Here is a 19508-nt window from a genome sequence, read left to right as displayed (position 1 = left end):
AATGAGATTAGAATTGAATCGTAACAATTTCCGGGCAACGGAATTATAAAGGGTAGAATAAAACTCAATTAAAATCATTGATTTCAATCGTATATTTCCCATGGCGGGCACAAAAATTAAAAAAAAATCCCCGTCTTGATTGAACCCACAAATCAAATTCCGGTGAAAATTATCCAGTGGAATGAGAGCTGTGTATATTGGCGTGGAGCTGAGCAATGGTCTTGTTTTTCGCGGACTTATTAAAACACGGGAACGTAATTCCTTAATGAAAGACTCACGGGAATACGCCATAGCTACACGACTTCAGAATCATGGTGACAAATCAGATCATTCGACGTGAGAATCTGAGCCCAGGCGCCCAGGCTTTTCATTACGACCTGGAAAAGAGTTCCCTGATTTAGTTACGTCTTGTTAAAGTAAGAACATATCGGATTATAATCTGCAAAAAAAGCAGAGTAAACGCAATCCCCAAACATTGGTTCTGCTGCCACTTCGGTATCATTAGACAAATATGATGGCACCAGCAGAATTTAGAATCGACGTCCATGTACAGTGCTAGTATTATATATGACCAATATCATTTTTAATGTCGAGGAAGGCAAGAAGGGGGGGGGTTGCACAATTGGTATGTGAGTGCATGTTACTAAACTCTATTTACATGTATGTTTGAATGTGTGGAAAGGTAAAAACGACACAGAATGCATAAAGTGTCTGTGTATACTTAATCGTCTGGTTGATATAATTTCAATATTATCCATCAAAACTTTGGCTTGGTGACAAGCTAACTAACTTCTAATTTATGTGCAAATCAAAATTCTTTGTCTTAAACTTGACACTAACAATAATATGAAATTCAAGATTTATTCATTAACATAAGAATGATCGAGAGTTGCCTTTGAAGTGGCGAGAAAATGTCGACGTGAAATACAAACATGTTGACAGCACACAAAAGACAGTCTTTATTAATAGCCGATATAATTAGATTATCTATCAGACTAATTTTCTTTTAGTGTTTGACCCAAACACAGTAGACCTTCCTCACGCGAAGATCTCGATAGATATTCCATATAATTAATATCGTATGCACATTTGTAGATTTATTTTTTGTTGTTGGTTATCTGCCATGTTCCCTCCGAATGTTGTGTTAAATATTAAGTGTTTATCAGACACGTTCATTTTCTGGACCCCAATAACAAAAGTCGTTAATAACCAGTTAAATAGAAACTGACCAATTTGGCCTAGTTGAAAGTGTTTGTTTGGCTTCTGTGGACTGTTTTATACCTTTGAATTTACTTCACCTTTTTGTGCTATCCTAGAAATGTGCAAATCTAACAACGTCAGAGAGAGAGAGAGAGAGAGAGAGAGAGAGAGAGAGAGAGAGAGAGAGATTGCTAAAATACTAGGTAAAACTACTACATGTACTGAGTGCAACATCTCACATATCAATTTGACTTTTTACGTACATTAAAATCTTAAACAAATGTTGTCATGTAATGTATTTTTAAACGGTATTGAGAGAATAAATCAACTGATAAGAAATATTTTGCTTGTTTTTACTTTTTGTTGTTTTTTTGGTTTTTTTTATTTTGGTGCGTCTTTACATGCTAATTAAAAACATCAAAGGGGGCGAAAAAGATCTTGTGATTTCCTTTATCATCGTGTTGTGGGAAATTGAGACCAGCTGTGACAAAAGTATGATTAACTGTTTTTTGAAATATATTCAAATTAGCGTCCAGGTAGGTAAAAATTTTAATTAGGTCTGAGATTGTATTGTATTGTATTGTTTATTACCAAGAACCATACGAGATGGCGCCGCGAGAAGACAAAGTGTCAGCAAGGGAGCACATGGTTACGCTGTACATTCAGGCCCAAGCCCGTGTCATTTTTGCGGTTTTCTTGTAAAGAAGGCGAAAACAACCATGCTGTGGTCAATGTTCCGTCAGAGAAAAAGCATTGCATGACACTGGTAGTTATTTTTATTTGAAAGAAATTGGAATTTCATCCCAAGAAGTTTTTAATTCAAATACGAAAGATTTTCAAGGTTATTCTCGTGCAAAACTAAAACCAAAAAAAAAAATGTCTTGTCCGTTCATGATTAAGTCATCTATTGACGGAGCTTTCCAAGAGCTTTCCAATGGAACTGAAACAGATAATTACCACTGGACCTAGCTATTCTGAAAATCAAATTTATCCACAATCATCTGAAAAATGTAAGACTTGTAATTTACAATACATGTACCACAGAATAAAAGGATGAATGAAGAATGATAGTGATATTACAAGGCGAAATACATTTCATTTCCCGATTCTGAGAAGAAGATATTCACAGTTGTCTCCTCTTTCAGAAACGCTCGACACTTTTGCGTTCAGAAAGGTTCTCTATATGTGGCGGCCAATGAAAGTTAAATACATTCAAAGAAAATTTGCATTTCTTGTACACATTAAACAAGAATTAGTTTGCGGCCTTTTCTCAAATTTTCTTGCATCACCACTCAAAATATATCATGTTAAAACCTTAAAATCTTGTTCATTTCCTAGTATTTGCATAGAAAAATCTTTTTAACCACTGTCATGTGAAAAAGAAATATATTGCCAAAAATATAGTAATCGAGAGGTGTCCAGGAGACAGTATTGCTCACCTGAAAAAAAACCCAAGTAGAAACATATTATGCTTTGCTAGAATAAGCGTGTAGTTGACAATGTTCAAAGCTTAAATATTTCAGAGGCAGTTATTTTATTCTTAGATGCATATATAATAATATCAGAGAGCCTAAGACTAGTAGAATAAATCCTGGGGTGAGACATTTCAAATGAAATCTTGGAAAAGAGTATGATGCTATTTGTGAAATCGACCTAAATGTAAGCGACACACCAACATTTTAAAGATCATATGGTCATATGAGGATTTTAGACTTCTTTGCTGGTACGAATTAGAAACTGTTTCTTTTTAAACTCTAATTCATTTGTTATTTGATTTTCAGTATTGCAAAGAAACTCCAGCATTACCATATTGGTCGCTGATTTTCACCCAAGTTTTCACGATTAGCAAAATGAAATTCTGAAAATATTAAAGTAAAATTTATTTTTTTTTACATTATTAATTTCTTATAAATCTTTTTTGCATATTTTCTAGAACACATGGTTTTTTTTTAAATCGTTAAAAAGTTTAAAATGTATACATGTCATTTGATCGTTTTTTTTAAAATAAAGGTGTTCATTAAGAATATATCTAAACAATGCTTTTGTGCACCATGCGGATATGAAGGTAGCAGTCATTGCAGAAAAAAATACATAACCCGCTAATGCGGGTAATGGAAATTTTAAGCCACTTTTGGCTACATTCATAGCCCGCAAGATGTCATTTTATGGTGTATATTTACATCTACCGAGTATGATTCCCTCTATTTCTACGGAAACTTAAGTTAATTCATAGCTCTATAGACTCTATAAAACTGAAATCAACACGCCCTGTTTATTGATTGGTCGAAACCTACAGCCATCTAAGAAATATCACGGACTGCACGAAATTATGGAGCATGATGATGTCAGACTCCAATTCCCATATAGGAGACGATTTGGCTGTTTATTTTAGCTAAGGTACTGATGTACATCAAGAGAATTTTAGTGAATTTAACTTACTTTTTACAATAAATTTATTTAACTTATTTAAGGAGTGATGTAAATATAAACAGTAAAATGCTTTCTTTGGTGATTCATGCGAGTTATGAAGGTAGCGATCATTGCAGGAAAAAATTACATAACGCGCTAACGCAACTTATGTAATTTTTTTTTTTGCAATGTCGCCATCTTCCAAAAATGATATCTTAGTATTTTTCAAAATTATAATAAAAGGATATGTTTTCTCTATTTTGAATTTGTTACAACAATTTAACACAAAAACTACTGCTCCGTCAAAGAAAGAAGGCCAAGAAAGGTCATATTTAAGATTTTTATGTTCAAAAGTATATGCTTATATAAACTTAAAAGCACTCTCACATTTTTAGTCACATGTAACATACTTTGTGAATAATGGGTGTTTAATCATTAAGAAGTAACGGATAATCGTTTATTTAGAGTTCAACAAAAGTGTTCGAAATGTGTAAAAAAAAAAAAAAAGTGCAGTTAATGTGCAATTTTGAAACTGGGAGAGTCTGTTATAATGTTAAAATTTTGGTTTAAAGAATTTTTTTGCTACAATGGTACATTAATTAATCATAAGCCAAAAAAAGTTGGCAATTACACAATGAAAGCTTTCTTTGGGGATTTCTTATAAGCTAGACATATATCGGGACATAACCATTATAACTAAATTGTCCTTGTAAAACCGCTCCTCTACTGTAAACTATACAGGGTCTAACATCTTTCCTTATGAAAATACGTATCCTAGAGGAGCGTGTTTTCTCGTAATTACGAGAAAAAATTTCGTTTTAACGAGTTAATTATATCTTCATTCGAGAAAAGATTTCGTAATTACGAGAAAAGATTTATATAAAATGGTGCGTTTCTGTAAAGACCTCCAAGTCTACTGGTTCACCCTTTCAGTCTATCTTTTTATTTACAGAAACGTTAATTCAATTTTGATTAACTTTAGGATAACAACGGACATTTTGCATTAATTTTTACATAAATGATCGTATTTTACATTTTATCTTATATGAATAAGTGGAAAGAACTTCACGTAATTTTACTTTTCATCTTTAAAAATATTATAATTCCACTCCGAAATTAATACCAGGTAGCCCTAGTCGTAAAGACACAATTCTATTGATACAGATAACTTTCGATCATGGATATACAGGATTTACCCGAATTGTGCATGTTTCATATATTATACACAACCTACATGTGTATGAATATTGAAAATAATTGATTTTGTATATCAACATTTTGGAGTCTGGAAACAAATAACATGTATCCTTCTTGTTAACAAATAGTTCAATTAAATTAATCAATCTACTTTGCTCCTTCTTCTGAAATTTCGTTAAAACTGCTTGGTCCGATTTTATATAAAATTTTGTGAATGCTTTTAAACGATGATTATGTTAAGTATGTGTATAATAAAAGACATTGTAGTAGTTTATACACTTATTCTCTTAAAGAGAATCGAACAATGAAACGCGCCATTTTAAATATATTTGTTCTCGTAAAAACGAGATAATTAACTCGTAATAACGAGATATTTTTTTTGTAATAACGAGAACATTAACTCGTGATAACGAGATCTTTTCTCATTATTACGAAATCTTTTCTCGTAATAACGAGATAATTAACTCGTTAATACGAGATCTTTTCTCGTAATTACGAGATAATTAACTCGTTATTACGAGAAAAGATCTCGTAATTACGAGAAAAGTTCTCGTTATTACGAGATCTTTTCTCATGATATCGAGAACATAAAAGTAATTAACTCGTAATAACGAGATCTTTTCTCGTATTTACGATAAAAATATTTTTTATGGCCCTATTCGTCTTTCGTAGAAATAAGTTAATTAACGAAAAATATATGTATATTTACGAAACGCCAAAATCATGATACATGTACACAGAAACAAGATCCATAGGCACATTTCTCACCTGAACAACACTTATTGCATCTTTTCCGAAATAAAATCCCCCAGAAAAAAATCTTCGTAAATATTGTAAAACCGTCCAATCTGTACAATCTCATCACAAAAAGATAACAAATTGGAAATTGAAATATAATGATAATAAAGAGTGAAAGAAGGTTACTTTTATCATGGGGATGCTAACGTAGTATACATGATATATAGTCTGTCCCAAAATTATCTATGGCGCACGTTTGGACGATTTTTTATAAAAATACACATACCTGTGAAAGAAGTGCAATTGAAATAGATGAAATGAAAAATTTTCAAGATATTTTCATTCACACATTATCGTTTTTCATTCGAAAAAATTTACAGGAACGAAAACTGATTTCTTACGGAGGTTAATAATGGGAAATGTTGACATATTTTCTTCATTCGAAAGTCACTCGGAATACCTCGCACAGTTTTTCAATGTTATCATCCGGGTCTGTTGCAATACAAAATCCCCGAAGACATTTTAGTCGTGTGTTGAAACCTGATACGCTAAAGGGGGCGTTTCAAAAAAAGAAATCTTGGAACATTTTCATACATTTGAATGAACATCGTATATGAGCCCTGCGGTATTATATAAATAGTGCCTGTTTGGGAGGGTAACAGTTGAAATTGACACCCCGAGAAAACCATTGTCAACCGACGCGAAGCGGAGGTTGACAATGGTTTTCGAGGGGTGTCAATTTCAACTGTTATCCTACCAAACAGGCACTATTTATTTTATTATACTGAATGTCTTAATTTTAAAGAAAGCTTTACTGTATTTACATAGGAATAATGTAAATTCTACGGCGAACCGTACGCGCATAATTTTCGCGCATGTAACAATTTGTAATGTTACCCGTTGCTAAGTACGTTGCTAAGGCTGAGGGTAATAGAACGGATTATGAACTGCGTCTAAACCAATCAGATTTCAGTATTTAACATGAAAGTATAACAATTATAAATATCGAATAATTAAGCATGGGATTCCATGCAGTATTTTCCGAATGTCGCTGTGGTTCTTGAGAAGACGAGTTTTAAACATTTTGGGGGTTTTCCTGTATAATTTACTGTTGATCTTTGAACTTCTTTGGGGCATCAGTATTGGCCAGGGGGGTCACAGTTATCAAAATTACACCGAGATCTGAGGATGGTTGCATAGTAATCTCACAAACTGTATCATTGTATTACTTGAGAAGAAGGTTTTAGACATTTTTTTCTGATAATGAAACATGGGTGAATAAGGCGTGTCAAATGGCAATATGAGGAATGATTCAAAATATCATTAAATCTGATGATTTAAAAAATAATTATATTTAACGTTACATCGGTTAGTAACCCTTAAATATTTTAAATACTTTTAATATGTTGATTTAAACTTGCGTATGTGTGTCAAAACCTCCAAATAATGTCATTTTTATGACATTTATAAAGTATAGTGGGTCATCTCTCAACATTTTTGTTGATTGAAATCGGTTTAAATTCCATTAAACATCTATGCCTTTCTTTTATAGAGTGGGTCTGAGCTCCATATTTTTGTCATAGTCTAAATGGTGTTTAATGGAATTTAAACCGATTTCAATCAACAAAAATGTTGAGAGATGACCCACTATACTTTATAAATGTCATTTTGTAGCCCAACAACTGAGCGTTTTGGAAAAATAATACAAGTCCGTAAATTCGCGGCCAACGTCTCGTGTAGCAATTAAAAAAAGCACTTTTTTGTGAATTAAATGGCTCAGTGGTTAGAGCACCAGACATGAGGTAACCTTATAAAATTTGGATTCTTAAATTGTGGGTTCGATACCACCAAAACTTTAGAATTTATTTTTTTTTAAAATCTTTTTTTTAAATATTTTAAACTGAATTTAGTCAGAAATTATCCTTTTGTAAACTTGTATTATAACATATCAAATATATTTATTTGAAAAAAAATGTTAAATTTGAAATCGAATTTTTACGACTTAACCAAATGGGCAGTTGTGCCATCTTATTCCCCCATCTTCTTTGCTAGACTTTGATCCCCTAGCCGTTGAGACCCCATTCATCTTCGCTAGCCAAGGGTTTTCGGTCAATGGGAAGCAAAGTGGACCAAAAACCCTTGGCTACCGAAGATGGCCACAATCTCTATATATGTTTCTTTGTTAAATTTTGAACTCCTCTTGGGGCCCTAGTATTGGTCCGAGGGTCACTGTATTTTCACTATACATACAAACTATGGTGTATAATATAACATTCTACATTGCTGATGCAGTGGTACATGAGATTCCGTGCCTCTTAATTATCTCTTTTATATCTTATCTTTTGAATAGAGCTTCGTCCTTTATATTATCGATTAAGAATCTTCTTTCTAAACGGACGATTTGTACCAGTTTGTAAAATTTTCCTAGCGGTTCCAAAGAAGTCATAATGTAAAAAGTTTACAGAGGGACCTTTGGTTCAGGTGAACTATAAAGCTGATAACATTATTTGTCAAAATAAGTTATTTAAGGTGGAATATAACACATCATCACAAAATGGCTGACCGCTGATCGAAACGATATTTCGTTTTATCAAGAGAATTTTATGAATTGAAACATGTAACTTACTCCATAGCCGAGTGGTTATAGTGTCCGACTTGTGATCCGTACAACCCGAGTTCGAATTTCCGCAGGGGCTTTTGTTGTTACTTACTGGAACAATTATTATGCCCCCCTTCTGGGAGGGCATATATTGATTTGCTGCTGTCTGTCGGTCCACCAACAGTTTCCGTTCATTTTCTTTGCAAATGATGAACATATTGAAATGAAATTTGGTATACAGGTTTATCATGATAATATCTAGGTCAAATTCGATATTGGGTACGATCGAGCTATTTTCGACAGAGTTATGGCCCTTGGACTTAAAAAATTCGATATATTTGCAATTCCCGCTCATTTTCTTCGCAGAGGATAAACATATTGAAATGAAATTTGGTATACAGGTTTATCATAAAAATATGTAGGTCAAATTCGATATTGGGTACAATCGACCAATTTTGGACAGAGTTATGGCCCTTGTGCATAGAAAAATTCGAGTTATTTGCAGTTTCTGCTCATTTTCTTCGCAGAGGATAAACATATTGAAATGAAATTTGGTATACAGGTTTATCATGATAATATCTAGGTCAAGTTCGATATTGGGTACGATCTAGCAATTTTGGACAGAGTTATATATGGCCCTTGGACGTAGAACAATTCCAGTTTTTTACAGTTTCCGCTTATTTTCTTCGCAGAGGATAAACATATTGAAATGAAATTTGGTATACAGATTTATCATGATAACATCTAGGTCAAGTTCGATATTGGGTATAATCGAGCAATTTTCGACAGAGTTATGGCCCTTGGACGTAGATCAATTCCAGTAATTTGCAGTTTCCGCTCATTTTCTTCGCAAAGGATACTAGTAAACATATTGAAATGAAATTTGGTATACAGGTTTATCATGATAATATCTAGGTCAAGTTCGATATTGGGTACGATCTAGCAATTTTGGACAGAGTTATATATGGCCCTTGGACGTAGAACAATTCCAGTTTTTTGCAGTTTCCGCTTATTTTCTTCGCAGAGGATAAACATATTGAAATGAAATTTGGTATACAGGTTTATCATGATAACATCTAGGTCAAATTCGATATTGGGTAAAATCGAGCAATTTTCGACAGAGTTATGGCCCTTGGACGTAGATCAATTCCAGTAATTTGCAGTTTCCGCTCATTTTCTTCGCTGAGGATAAACATATTGAAATGAAATTTGGTATACAGGTTTATCATGAAAATATCTAGGTCAAATTCGATATTGGGTACAATCGAACAATTTTGGACAGAGTTATGGCCCTTGTGCATAGAAAAATTCGAGTTATTTGCAGTTTCTGCTCATTTTCTTTGCAAAGGAAAAACATATTGAAATGAAATTCGGTATACTGGTGTATGATGATAATATCTAGGTCAGGTTTGATATTGGGTACGATCGAGCAATTTTCGACAGAGTTATGGCTCTTGGACGTAGAAAATTTCCAGTTTTGGATATGATAGAGCAATTTCTGACAAAGTTATGCCCCTTGGACTTAGAAAAATTCCAAATGGAATTTCTCATTTGCAGTTTACGTTTCCAAGGGAGGGGGCATAAGTGTTTCACAAACATCTCTTGTTTTAGATATTCATTTTTTATCACCAAACTGCAAATTGTTCGCTTATTTGACATTTGTACAGTTTATTTATCATTATATCAAAATTCCTGTTAATTTGAGTGCCTTTTTCCAGGTGTATTATTCCTCAACTATACACCTGTTGTAACAAGAATAACTAATCGACAACAGGTGGATTTCTTACTTTTCACAGCAGGGTCGGGAACCTAAGAGACTTTTCAGAAATATTAAGTTTTAAGATATTGTAACTTCTTTCCTATATTTTGCTGGTATTATAGCATTTCCTTTAATTCAAAGGAAGATATATATATATATATATATATATATATATATATATATATATATATATATATATATATATATATATATATATATATATATATATCTCTCAAATTTCCATGCATAAAGTAAGGAAACGTATCGGGGCGTACATTTGTTGTATTATAATGTTTTAAGTCGATACATTTTACAGCGATAAAACTAATGAAATACAAGAAAGTGCTTTAACTAAATTAAAATACCTTAATACAATACAAAATATATCTATTAATAAGAAGTCATAACACTTTAAATGTTGATTAGACAATAAAGAATAAGACAATGTATAAGTTATAATACAACAAGTGTACGCCCCGAAACGCTTCCATTATAAAGTATCTAGAAAGACCTTAACATTAACAGTCATAAAATGTCATGTTCCTATTTTTTAACCAAGAGTACTATAGTTATAATAAAGCTGATTTTCCTCTTGACACTATATAACTAGTGCCTGTTTGGGAGGGTAACTGTTGAAATTGACACCCCTCGAAAACCATTTTCAACGACTGTTGAAATTGACAACCCTCGAAAACCATTGTCAACCGACGCGAAGCGGAGGTTGACAATGGTTTTGGAGGGGTATCAATTTCAACAGTTACCCTCCCAAACAGGCGAAGCGGAGGTTGACAATGGTTTTCGAGGGGTGTCAATTTCAACAGTTACCCTCCCAAACAGGCACTATTTATTTATTATACTCAATGTCTTAATCTTAAAGAAAATTTTACTGCTTTTATACAAAAATAAAGTGAATTCTTCGCGAACTGTACGCGCATGTAGCAGTTCGTTTTGTTACCCGTTGCTAAGTGTGTTGCTAACGCTGAGGGTAATAGAACGGATTACCAACTGCATCTAAACCAATCAGATTTCAGTATTTAACATGAAATTGTTATTATATACAATGTATTATCACTTCATTTTCACATAGCAAGAAGTTACTAGTATCATCCAAAATCTAGTTTTTACTTTACATTGTAACAATACTAGGGGTGATCAGAGCAGTTAATACACATGTATTAATAAGAGTTACTACTGGATTCCCTTTTTATTTAAAAAAAATCTAGCTCAGCTCTTTCTACTTTGCATATTTCCCTATGTGTTCTTGGGATTTTAATCTAGATCGTTCTGGACTCTGGATTGTTTACCGGTAATTAACCACGCATTTTTTTAGGTTACAAAATTATACCCTAAGTAAGAATAAAATTAACACCACTCTTCGTTTATTCACTTCTCTTGCCAATTGGCATGAACTTTTGAAATCAGAAAGTCATTGTCCTCATAACCAATATATATATATATATATATATATATATATATATATATATATATATATATATATATATATATATATATATATATATATATATATATGAGTGTCACATTAAAATTCATCATTGTATATATTTAGTTTCGTATTTTAACTTTACCACATATCCCGTGGTGAGCCCCTTAGTGTTTTAGTCATATGTATATGTAAATACCCATATTGAACCTCAGTTCACCGGGCCTTAAACCCGCCAGTCCGTGCAGTATCAGTTTGGACGCGGCAGTCCAGAGGGAAGGACGCACTTATACTTCTCTCGTGCATACCATCCAGTCACTATGTATTTTGTTAATTGAAATAGCTGTGTGCTAACTCTGAAGTGAACCTAGTACTGGCTTTTTCTGAGGTCCCTTGTTCCATCTTTTGTGTAAACCACTTTCATCGATGGTGGCCGAGTATTGGTGACGTCTTGTGTAGACCAAGTGGCCAGTAGAGAACATTGTCTATTGGAGGACCTCACCAGTCCATTCTTGTCAAGACCAAGTGGCAATAGACAACAGTGGAGGACCTTACCAGTTCCCATACTAGGACAATTACTTTCAATGTGTATCAATTCAAACTATATTAAATATGTAAAAACAATGTAAAAATATTGTCTTAGTCTTTGTCTTAGAGTAAATATAAATTTTAGTTAATTCCGCTCGAAAATCTGTGACAAATTGGTGTCAGAAGTGGGATACATTCCCCAAAATCTTTGTATTAAACAAGAAAAAAAATTGTAAAGTTTTTCTGAAAAAAAAACTACGCAGTGTTCAATTTGTTTGTTTACCGTTTTGTTTTGTTCCATGTTATTCATGTTCATTGTTCTTTATGTTGTTTCAGTTTGTGTGTACCATTGTCCTTTTGTGTGTGTTCTGTGTTGTACAAAATCAGCCGTGTACTGGTTGTTTGGGACCTTGGAAAAATGCTAACCAGAGTTGGACCTGTCTCAGTAAGTCGGAACCTTCTGGTAACTGCAGAGTAGTAAGCTATTTTGTGTTTCGTGAAACTGGATGTATTTGTTTTCGCGATGTATTGTGTATCATAGCTACTGGTGGTTTTGAGTTAGTCACATGTGAAGTGAGGTTCAAGTTAATTTATTCTTGTACCTATAGTTTCATGTCAAACATGGATGATTTGAATGAGTTAAAAGCATTTGGTGAGGGTTTAGGTCTTAAGGATACTGCTCTGGCAGATTTTATTAAAGAACAGCAAGCTATTAGAAGAGATGAGAGACAAGCTCAAAGAGAGTTGGAAAAGATTAAGATGCATGCTCAAGCGGACGCTGAGAGAGAGAAATATAATTTTGAGCTAGAGAGAGAGAAAGTGAAGATTGACATTGAGAAAATGAAATTAGAGCAACACTCTTACATTGCAAGTGAGTCAAAATCTTACGATAGTCATGTGTCCGCTAAGATTCCCAAACTCCCTTTCTTTGACGATTCTCACGATGAGATGGATAGTTATCTTTTAAGATTTGAAAGGTACGCTGAGGCTCAGCGTTGGGATAGATCGGATTGGGCAATAAATCTTAGTGCTTTATTAAAGGGGAAAGCTTTAGATGTTTATGCGTTGATGCCCAAAACTGACGCCCTTGACTACAATACCCTAAAGACAGCATTACTCAGACGCTTTGAATTGACAGATGACGGTTTTAAAAAGAAATTTCGATCATGTAGGCCAGATCCTAGTGAAACATTTTCCCAGTTCGCTGTTCGGTTGAGTAGTTATTTTGATAGGTGGATTGAAATGGCAAAGGTTTCCAAATCATTTGAAGACTTGTATGATCTTATGTTACGCGATCAATTTTTACATGTGTGTAGTCAAGATTTGAAACTATTTTTAAAGGAAAGATTACCCGAGAATTTGACAAGAATGGCAAACTTGGCTGATCAGTATAAAGATGCTCGTGACCTGAATGCACTCCAAGCTACGGGTAAGGGTAAGATGCCTTTAGCAAAAAAAGTTGATCAAGTGAAGAAAACAGATGTAGGTGAGAACAAGCATGTACCTAATGATAAGAAAAGGTTCATTCCAAAGACAGAGCGTAAGTGTTACAAATGTCATAGATACGGACACATTGCACCAGAATGTAAGTCTAGAACATCGTTTAATAACGTTTCTAATGCAGTGCAAGACTTTGGATCTTCAGAGCAAAAGGTTTGTTTTGTTAGCACAATGCCTACTGATTCTATTGTAGATTCCAGAGTATCTTCTTCTCCAATGACAATGTCATCATCTTGTCAGAAGAACTCGTCTTTTAACATGCCTTTATCTGCAGGGTATGTTAACAATGTCCCTGTGACGGTACTAAGAGATACTGGGTGTAGTGGTATTGTTGTTAAAATGAGCAAGATACAGGAGGAAAACCTTATAGTTGGTAAGAAACAGACTTGTATTTTAGCAGATGGTTCTAAGGTATCTGTCCCGATTGCCGAAGTGTCCATCGACACGCCATTTCTGAAAGGTCAGTATGAGGTATGGTGTATGGAGAATCCTGTGTACGACTTGATAGTTGGTAACGTTCCAGATGCCAAACCAGCAGATCAACCAGATCCAGATTGGCAGGTAAATGCTGTTGAGACTAGGCAACAGAAACGTGACAAGAGTAAACCATATCCTCAACTTAGGGTTCCAGACATGATTACTGAAGATATTAATCCGATGACAATTAGGGATGCGCAGGAGCATGATCATTCTTTGAAAAAGGTACGTGAAAATGTAGAGAACAATCTCTCTCAGGTTAAGAAAAATGGTAAAGTGAGTTGGTTTAAGAAAAACGACCTTATGTTTAGACAGTACAGTACTCATGTGGGAGATAGGGAAAAGAGTTATTCTCAGTTAGTTGTTCCCGATAAATTCCGAAACCAGGTAATGAAACTTGCACATGATTCATTGCTAGCAGGTCATTTAGGAACACAGCGTACTTTAGCGAGAGTAACGTCAGAATTCTGGTGGCCAGGAATCCAGAGTGATGTGCGAAGATTTTGCCAGTCTTGTGACATTTGTCAGCGCACAGTTCACAAAGGTAAGATTAAGAAAGTACCTCTTGAACGAATGCCACTCATAGACGAACCGTTCCAGAGAGTTGCTGTTGACCTGGTGGGCCCTCTTTCTCCAATCACAGACAAAGGTAATCGCTATATTCTCACTTTAGTGGATTATGCTACTCGCTATCCTGAAGCCATAGCACTTCCCAGCATCGAAACAGAGAGAATTGCAGAGGCTCTATTTGAAATGTTCTCGAGAATTGGTATACCTCGTGAAATGTTGACAGATATGGGAGCTCAGTTTACTTCCGCATTAATGTCAGAGGTAAGTCGTCTTATTTCTCTTAGTCAGCGGACAACAACCCCGTATCATCCTAGCTGTAATGGGTTGGTTGAACGATTCAACGGGACCTTAAAGCAGATGTTGAAGCGACTCTGTTCCGAGAAACCAAAAGATTGGGACAAGTACCTAAGTGCTGTGCTGTTTGCCTACCGAGAAGTGCCACAGGAGAGTCTTGGATTCTCACCCTTTGAGTTGGTATATGGTAGATCAGTTCGTGGACCTATTTCCATATTGAAGGAGTTGTGGACAAACGACATACCAGATCCAAACGTCAAGACAACCTACCAATATGTGTTAGATCTCAAAGACAGACTCCAGTCTATGGCTGAACTTGCGAAAGAGAGTCTGGAAAAGTCGTCTACCAGATACAAGAAACACTATGACAGGAAAACTAGAACTAGAAGTCTAAAGGTAGGAGATAGAGCTCTTGTTCTTTTACCGACTGACAATAACAAATTATTGCTTCAGTGGAAAGGACCATTTGTGGTCACAAAGAAAGTCAACAGAGTTGATTATCAGTTAGATATGCAAGGTAAGACAAAAACCTTTCATATAAATCTTTTGAAAAAGTACATTGAGAGACCAATTTCAGATGTTGCTTCAGTGACGGAAGATGCAGGTGTTCTTGGTTTAGTGAACGCAGCAGTAGTTGATTGCGTGGATGATGAGGACCAAGATGGACAGTTAGATGAGTATCCTCAATCACAGGTTAGTGTAAGCACAGTAAACATTAACCCATCATTAGCATTAGAGAGCAAGGACAGATTGATGAAGTTGCTTTTTAAGTTTGATGATGTTTTTCAAGACAGTCCTGGTATCACAAGTGTACTTGAACATGAAATTAGAACGACAAGTGCCAAACCGATTCATGTCAAAAATCGTCAGATACCATATTCAATGGAGGAAACAGTAAACAAAGAGGTGAGTGACATGTTGAAGATGAACATTATTGAATCTTCTGACTCCCCGTATTGTTCACCAGTTGTTATCGTGCCCAAGAAAGATGGAACAAACAGGTTCTGTATAGATTTTCGCCTGTTAAATAATCAGACCATATTTGATTCAGAGCCAATGCCAGATGCTGATGAAATGTTTTCCAAACTTGCAGGACATAAATTCTTTTCAAAAATTGATCTATCAAAAGGGTACTGGCAGGTTAAGTTAACAGATGATTCAAAAGCAAAAACAGCCTTTAGAACAGGTAAGGGTTTGTTTCAGTTCAGGGTCATGCCCTTTGGGTTAGTTACGGCTCCGGCCACATTTTCAAGATTAATGCGCAAAGTCTTGCATGGAATGGAGAATGTAGACAATTTCATAGATGACATTTTGGTGTACACAAAGTCTCTAGATCATCATTTTGTTGTATTAGATGAGCTTTTTCAGCGATTGCGGACAGCAGGTCTGACAGCAAAACCAGGTAAATGTTCACTGGCCTATTCAAATATTGACTGTCTCGGACATGTAGTGGGTAATGAGGAGTTGAAGCCAGACTTTGACAAGGTTGAAGCTATATGTAATGCCCCTATCCCTGTTACGAAAAAACAGTTAAGGTCATTCCTTGGTTTAGTTGGGTTTTACCGGAAATTTGTGCCCAATTTTGCTCAGATCGCGTCACCATTGACTGACTTGACCAAAAAAGGTTTACCCACTAAGTTAAAATGGGAAGATGCTCACAATTTAGCATTTCAGACGTTAAAAGCTTCACTTACTAAGTGTCCCATATTGAAACTTCCTGATATCAAGGAGACTTTCATTCTACAGACGGACGCTTCAGACAGAGGTCTAGGTGCAGTTCTTTTACAAGAAGAACTTGGTCAGAAACTCCCAATTGCTTATGCTAGTAGAAAGCTAAGAGAGAGTGAGTGCAAGTATGCAACTGTTGAGAAAGAGTGCTTGGCATTTGTATGGGCAATTCAGAAATTCCAGAAGTATTTGTATGGACATGAGTTCATTTTAGAGACAGATCATAGCCCACTTGTGTACTTAAATAAGGCTAAGGTCACTAACCCTAGACTTATGCGCTGGGCGCTTAGTTTGCAACCTTACAGGTTTACTATACATGCAATTAAAGGTAAAGACAATGTGGGTGCAGACTACCTAAGTCGTTTGATGTAAATATGTTTACTTTCAGTATTTTAAATTTTAATGGGTTTTCAGTACTTCGTACTTCTCTAAAAAGGGAGGTAAATGTCACATTAAAATTCATCATTGTATATATTTAGTTTCGTATTTTAACTTTACCACATATCCCGTGGTGAGCCCCTTAGTGTTTTAGTCATATGTATATGTAAATACCCATATTGAACCTCAGTTCACCGGGCCTTAAACCCGCCAGTCCGTGCAGTATCAGTTTGGACGCGGCAGTCCAGAGGGAAGGACGCACTTATACTTCTCTCGTGCATACCATCCAGTCACTATGTATTTTGTTAATTGAAATAGCTGTGTGCTAACTCTGAAGTGAACCTAGTACTGGCTTTTTCTGAGGTCCCTTGTTCCATCTTTTGTGTAAACCACTTTCATCGATGGTGGCCGAGTATTGGTGACGTCTTGTGTAGACCAAGTGGCCAGTAGAGAACATTGTCTATTGGAGGACCTCACCAGTCCATTCTTGTCAAGACCAAGTGGCAATAGACAACAGTGGAGGACCTTACCAGTTCCCATACTAGGACAATTACTTTCAATGTGTATCAATTCAAACTATATTAAATATGTAAAAACAATGTAAAAATATTGTCTTAGTCTTTGTCTTAGAGTAAATATAAATTTTAGTTAATTCCGCTCGAAAATCTGTGACAATGAGGACAATGACTTTTTTGCGTGAATATGCCGCTCCTTTTTCAAACAATGAGTACAATTGTCAAGAGAAGTGAATAAACAAAGTCCTCATATATATATATATATATATATATATATATATATATATATATATATATATATATATATATATATATATATATATGCACCTGTAAGATTGAACATTATTTTAAAAATAAGACTTAGAAAATGAAAAATAAACGAAGGGGCCACATCGCTCCAAAAAAGCTAACAAAAGCTTTAGACTGTGTTTATAGTGTCTAACAAAAATATCTAGATGACTAAGAAAAGTATATACATTGATTTTCAAAGACTTTCACATTTTTCTCAACAAATGAAATATCAATGACCTCTTTTTAATAGTTTCCGTTTTTGAGAATGGATTTTTAAAGATGTTTTTTCTATTGATTTTGACCCAATGTTGCCCCACCTCACCACTTCTGATCATGATTGAACAAAAACACCCCATCTTACCACTTGTGATCATGATTTGAACAAACTTGAATCTACGCTACCTGACGATGTCTCCAGCAAAGCAACAGATCTCCTTGACAATTGGTTTTTAAAAGAAAGATTTTTTAAGGTTTTACTCTAAACTTCCTGTGTAAAAGTTCGACTTCCCATTATGGCCCTACCGTACCCCTGCGATCACACTTTATAAACTTGAATCTACATTACCCATGGATGCTTCCACAAAAGTTTCACTTTTTCAGGCAAAAAAGTTTAAAAGGAGATTTTTTAAAATACTATCAAATTTTCAGTAATTCAAAATATTATCTCCCCTTTTAAAAGGACGTGTCTCTTCATTTTAATAAACTTCATCCATTTTTCCTAATAATACTTTGGGCCAAGTTTGGTTGAAATTGGTCCAGTACATTAGGAGAAGAAGATGAAAATGCGGAAGTTTATAACAATAGCGACCAGCCTTTGGCTCAGCATCTTCGCTAAACAAGGGTGAGGACCCACAGTGTTTCTCTATTCAACAGAATAGTGAATAGAAAAACACATTGGATCGTCACCCTTAGCTAGCGAAGAAGATCGCCTTAGATGAGCTAAAAAGATTGAATAATCTATCTGAATTTATTTTTTGCGCACAGTGGAATAGACAGAGGAACATTTGATACAATACATAATTTTATCAATATTTCACAGTATTTACATTTCCAGTGTCTATGCCTGTGATATCACTACGTATCGATCTTGTACTATAAAACCAATAACTTCAAATGACGTATAATTGAGGCGCCAGCGGGGTTTGCTTATTTATATTTAAATATTTAGAGCTATCTAATCGTACAATGGCACAAAATTATATAAATATAAGTAATGAGGAATCATTCTTTGAATATAATGAGATGATAATTTCGGTCGGGGCGTGATCAAATCTATCATATATCCCTTTGGGCTTTATTGGATTTGATCACGCCTCGACCAAAACTATCACCTCATAATATTCAAAGAATAATTCCATATTCCTTAAATAATGTATAAAATCATTTTATGATAAAATATCATAAAGTTTATGCTATGATATCATATAGTCATGATTAATTATTCCTATAGGAAGAATATGATACTATATTGTAGCATATGATACCTTTGATATGATACATATCACATTATAAGATAAAACATCACATAATACAATATCATATCAATAAATGGTATATATTATCACATATGATAATGTATCATGATTTAATATATGAGATATTACATGTATATCATGATACAAAATTGTCTGTTTGATATAATATTGTGTGGTATGATACAATATTATATCATATGACAGATCATTTCCTCAAAATGTTGTACATTATGAAATAAAATATTATGAATCATACAAATGATACAATACTGTTTCATGGATAATATCTATATTATAGTGTTGTGTTGAGCTTGTTGTCGCCTCCGGCTCGTGCACTATGTAGCAAACCCTGACTACAATGATTTCTTATTACTTTAATTATACTCATTATTTTTATTGAAATAAAATA

At 34.5% G+C, this 19508-nt stretch overlaps 1 protein-coding gene across 1 annotated transcript; it reads left to right on the top strand.

Moving 5' to 3' along the window:
• Nucleotides 1-12492: 12492 nt before the first annotated feature.
• On the top strand, nucleotides 12493-16812 carry LOC117691923 (uncharacterized). The gene has a single exon (XM_034478846.2). The coding sequence runs from the start codon at nucleotides 12493-12495 to the stop codon at nucleotides 16810-16812; it is 4320 nt and encodes a 1439-aa protein (XP_034334737.2).
• The last annotated feature ends 2696 nt before the right edge of the window (nucleotides 16813-19508 follow it).

The sequence above is a fragment of the Magallana gigas genome, chromosome 6 (assembly GCF_963853765.1).
Source record: "Magallana gigas chromosome 6, xbMagGiga1.1, whole genome shotgun sequence".
In the NCBI taxonomy this organism is placed as follows: Eukaryota; Metazoa; Mollusca; class Bivalvia; order Ostreida; family Ostreidae; genus Magallana; species Magallana gigas.
The sequence above is the reverse complement of the archived record's forward strand: the minus strand, read 5'-3'. Positions and strand labels throughout refer to the sequence as shown.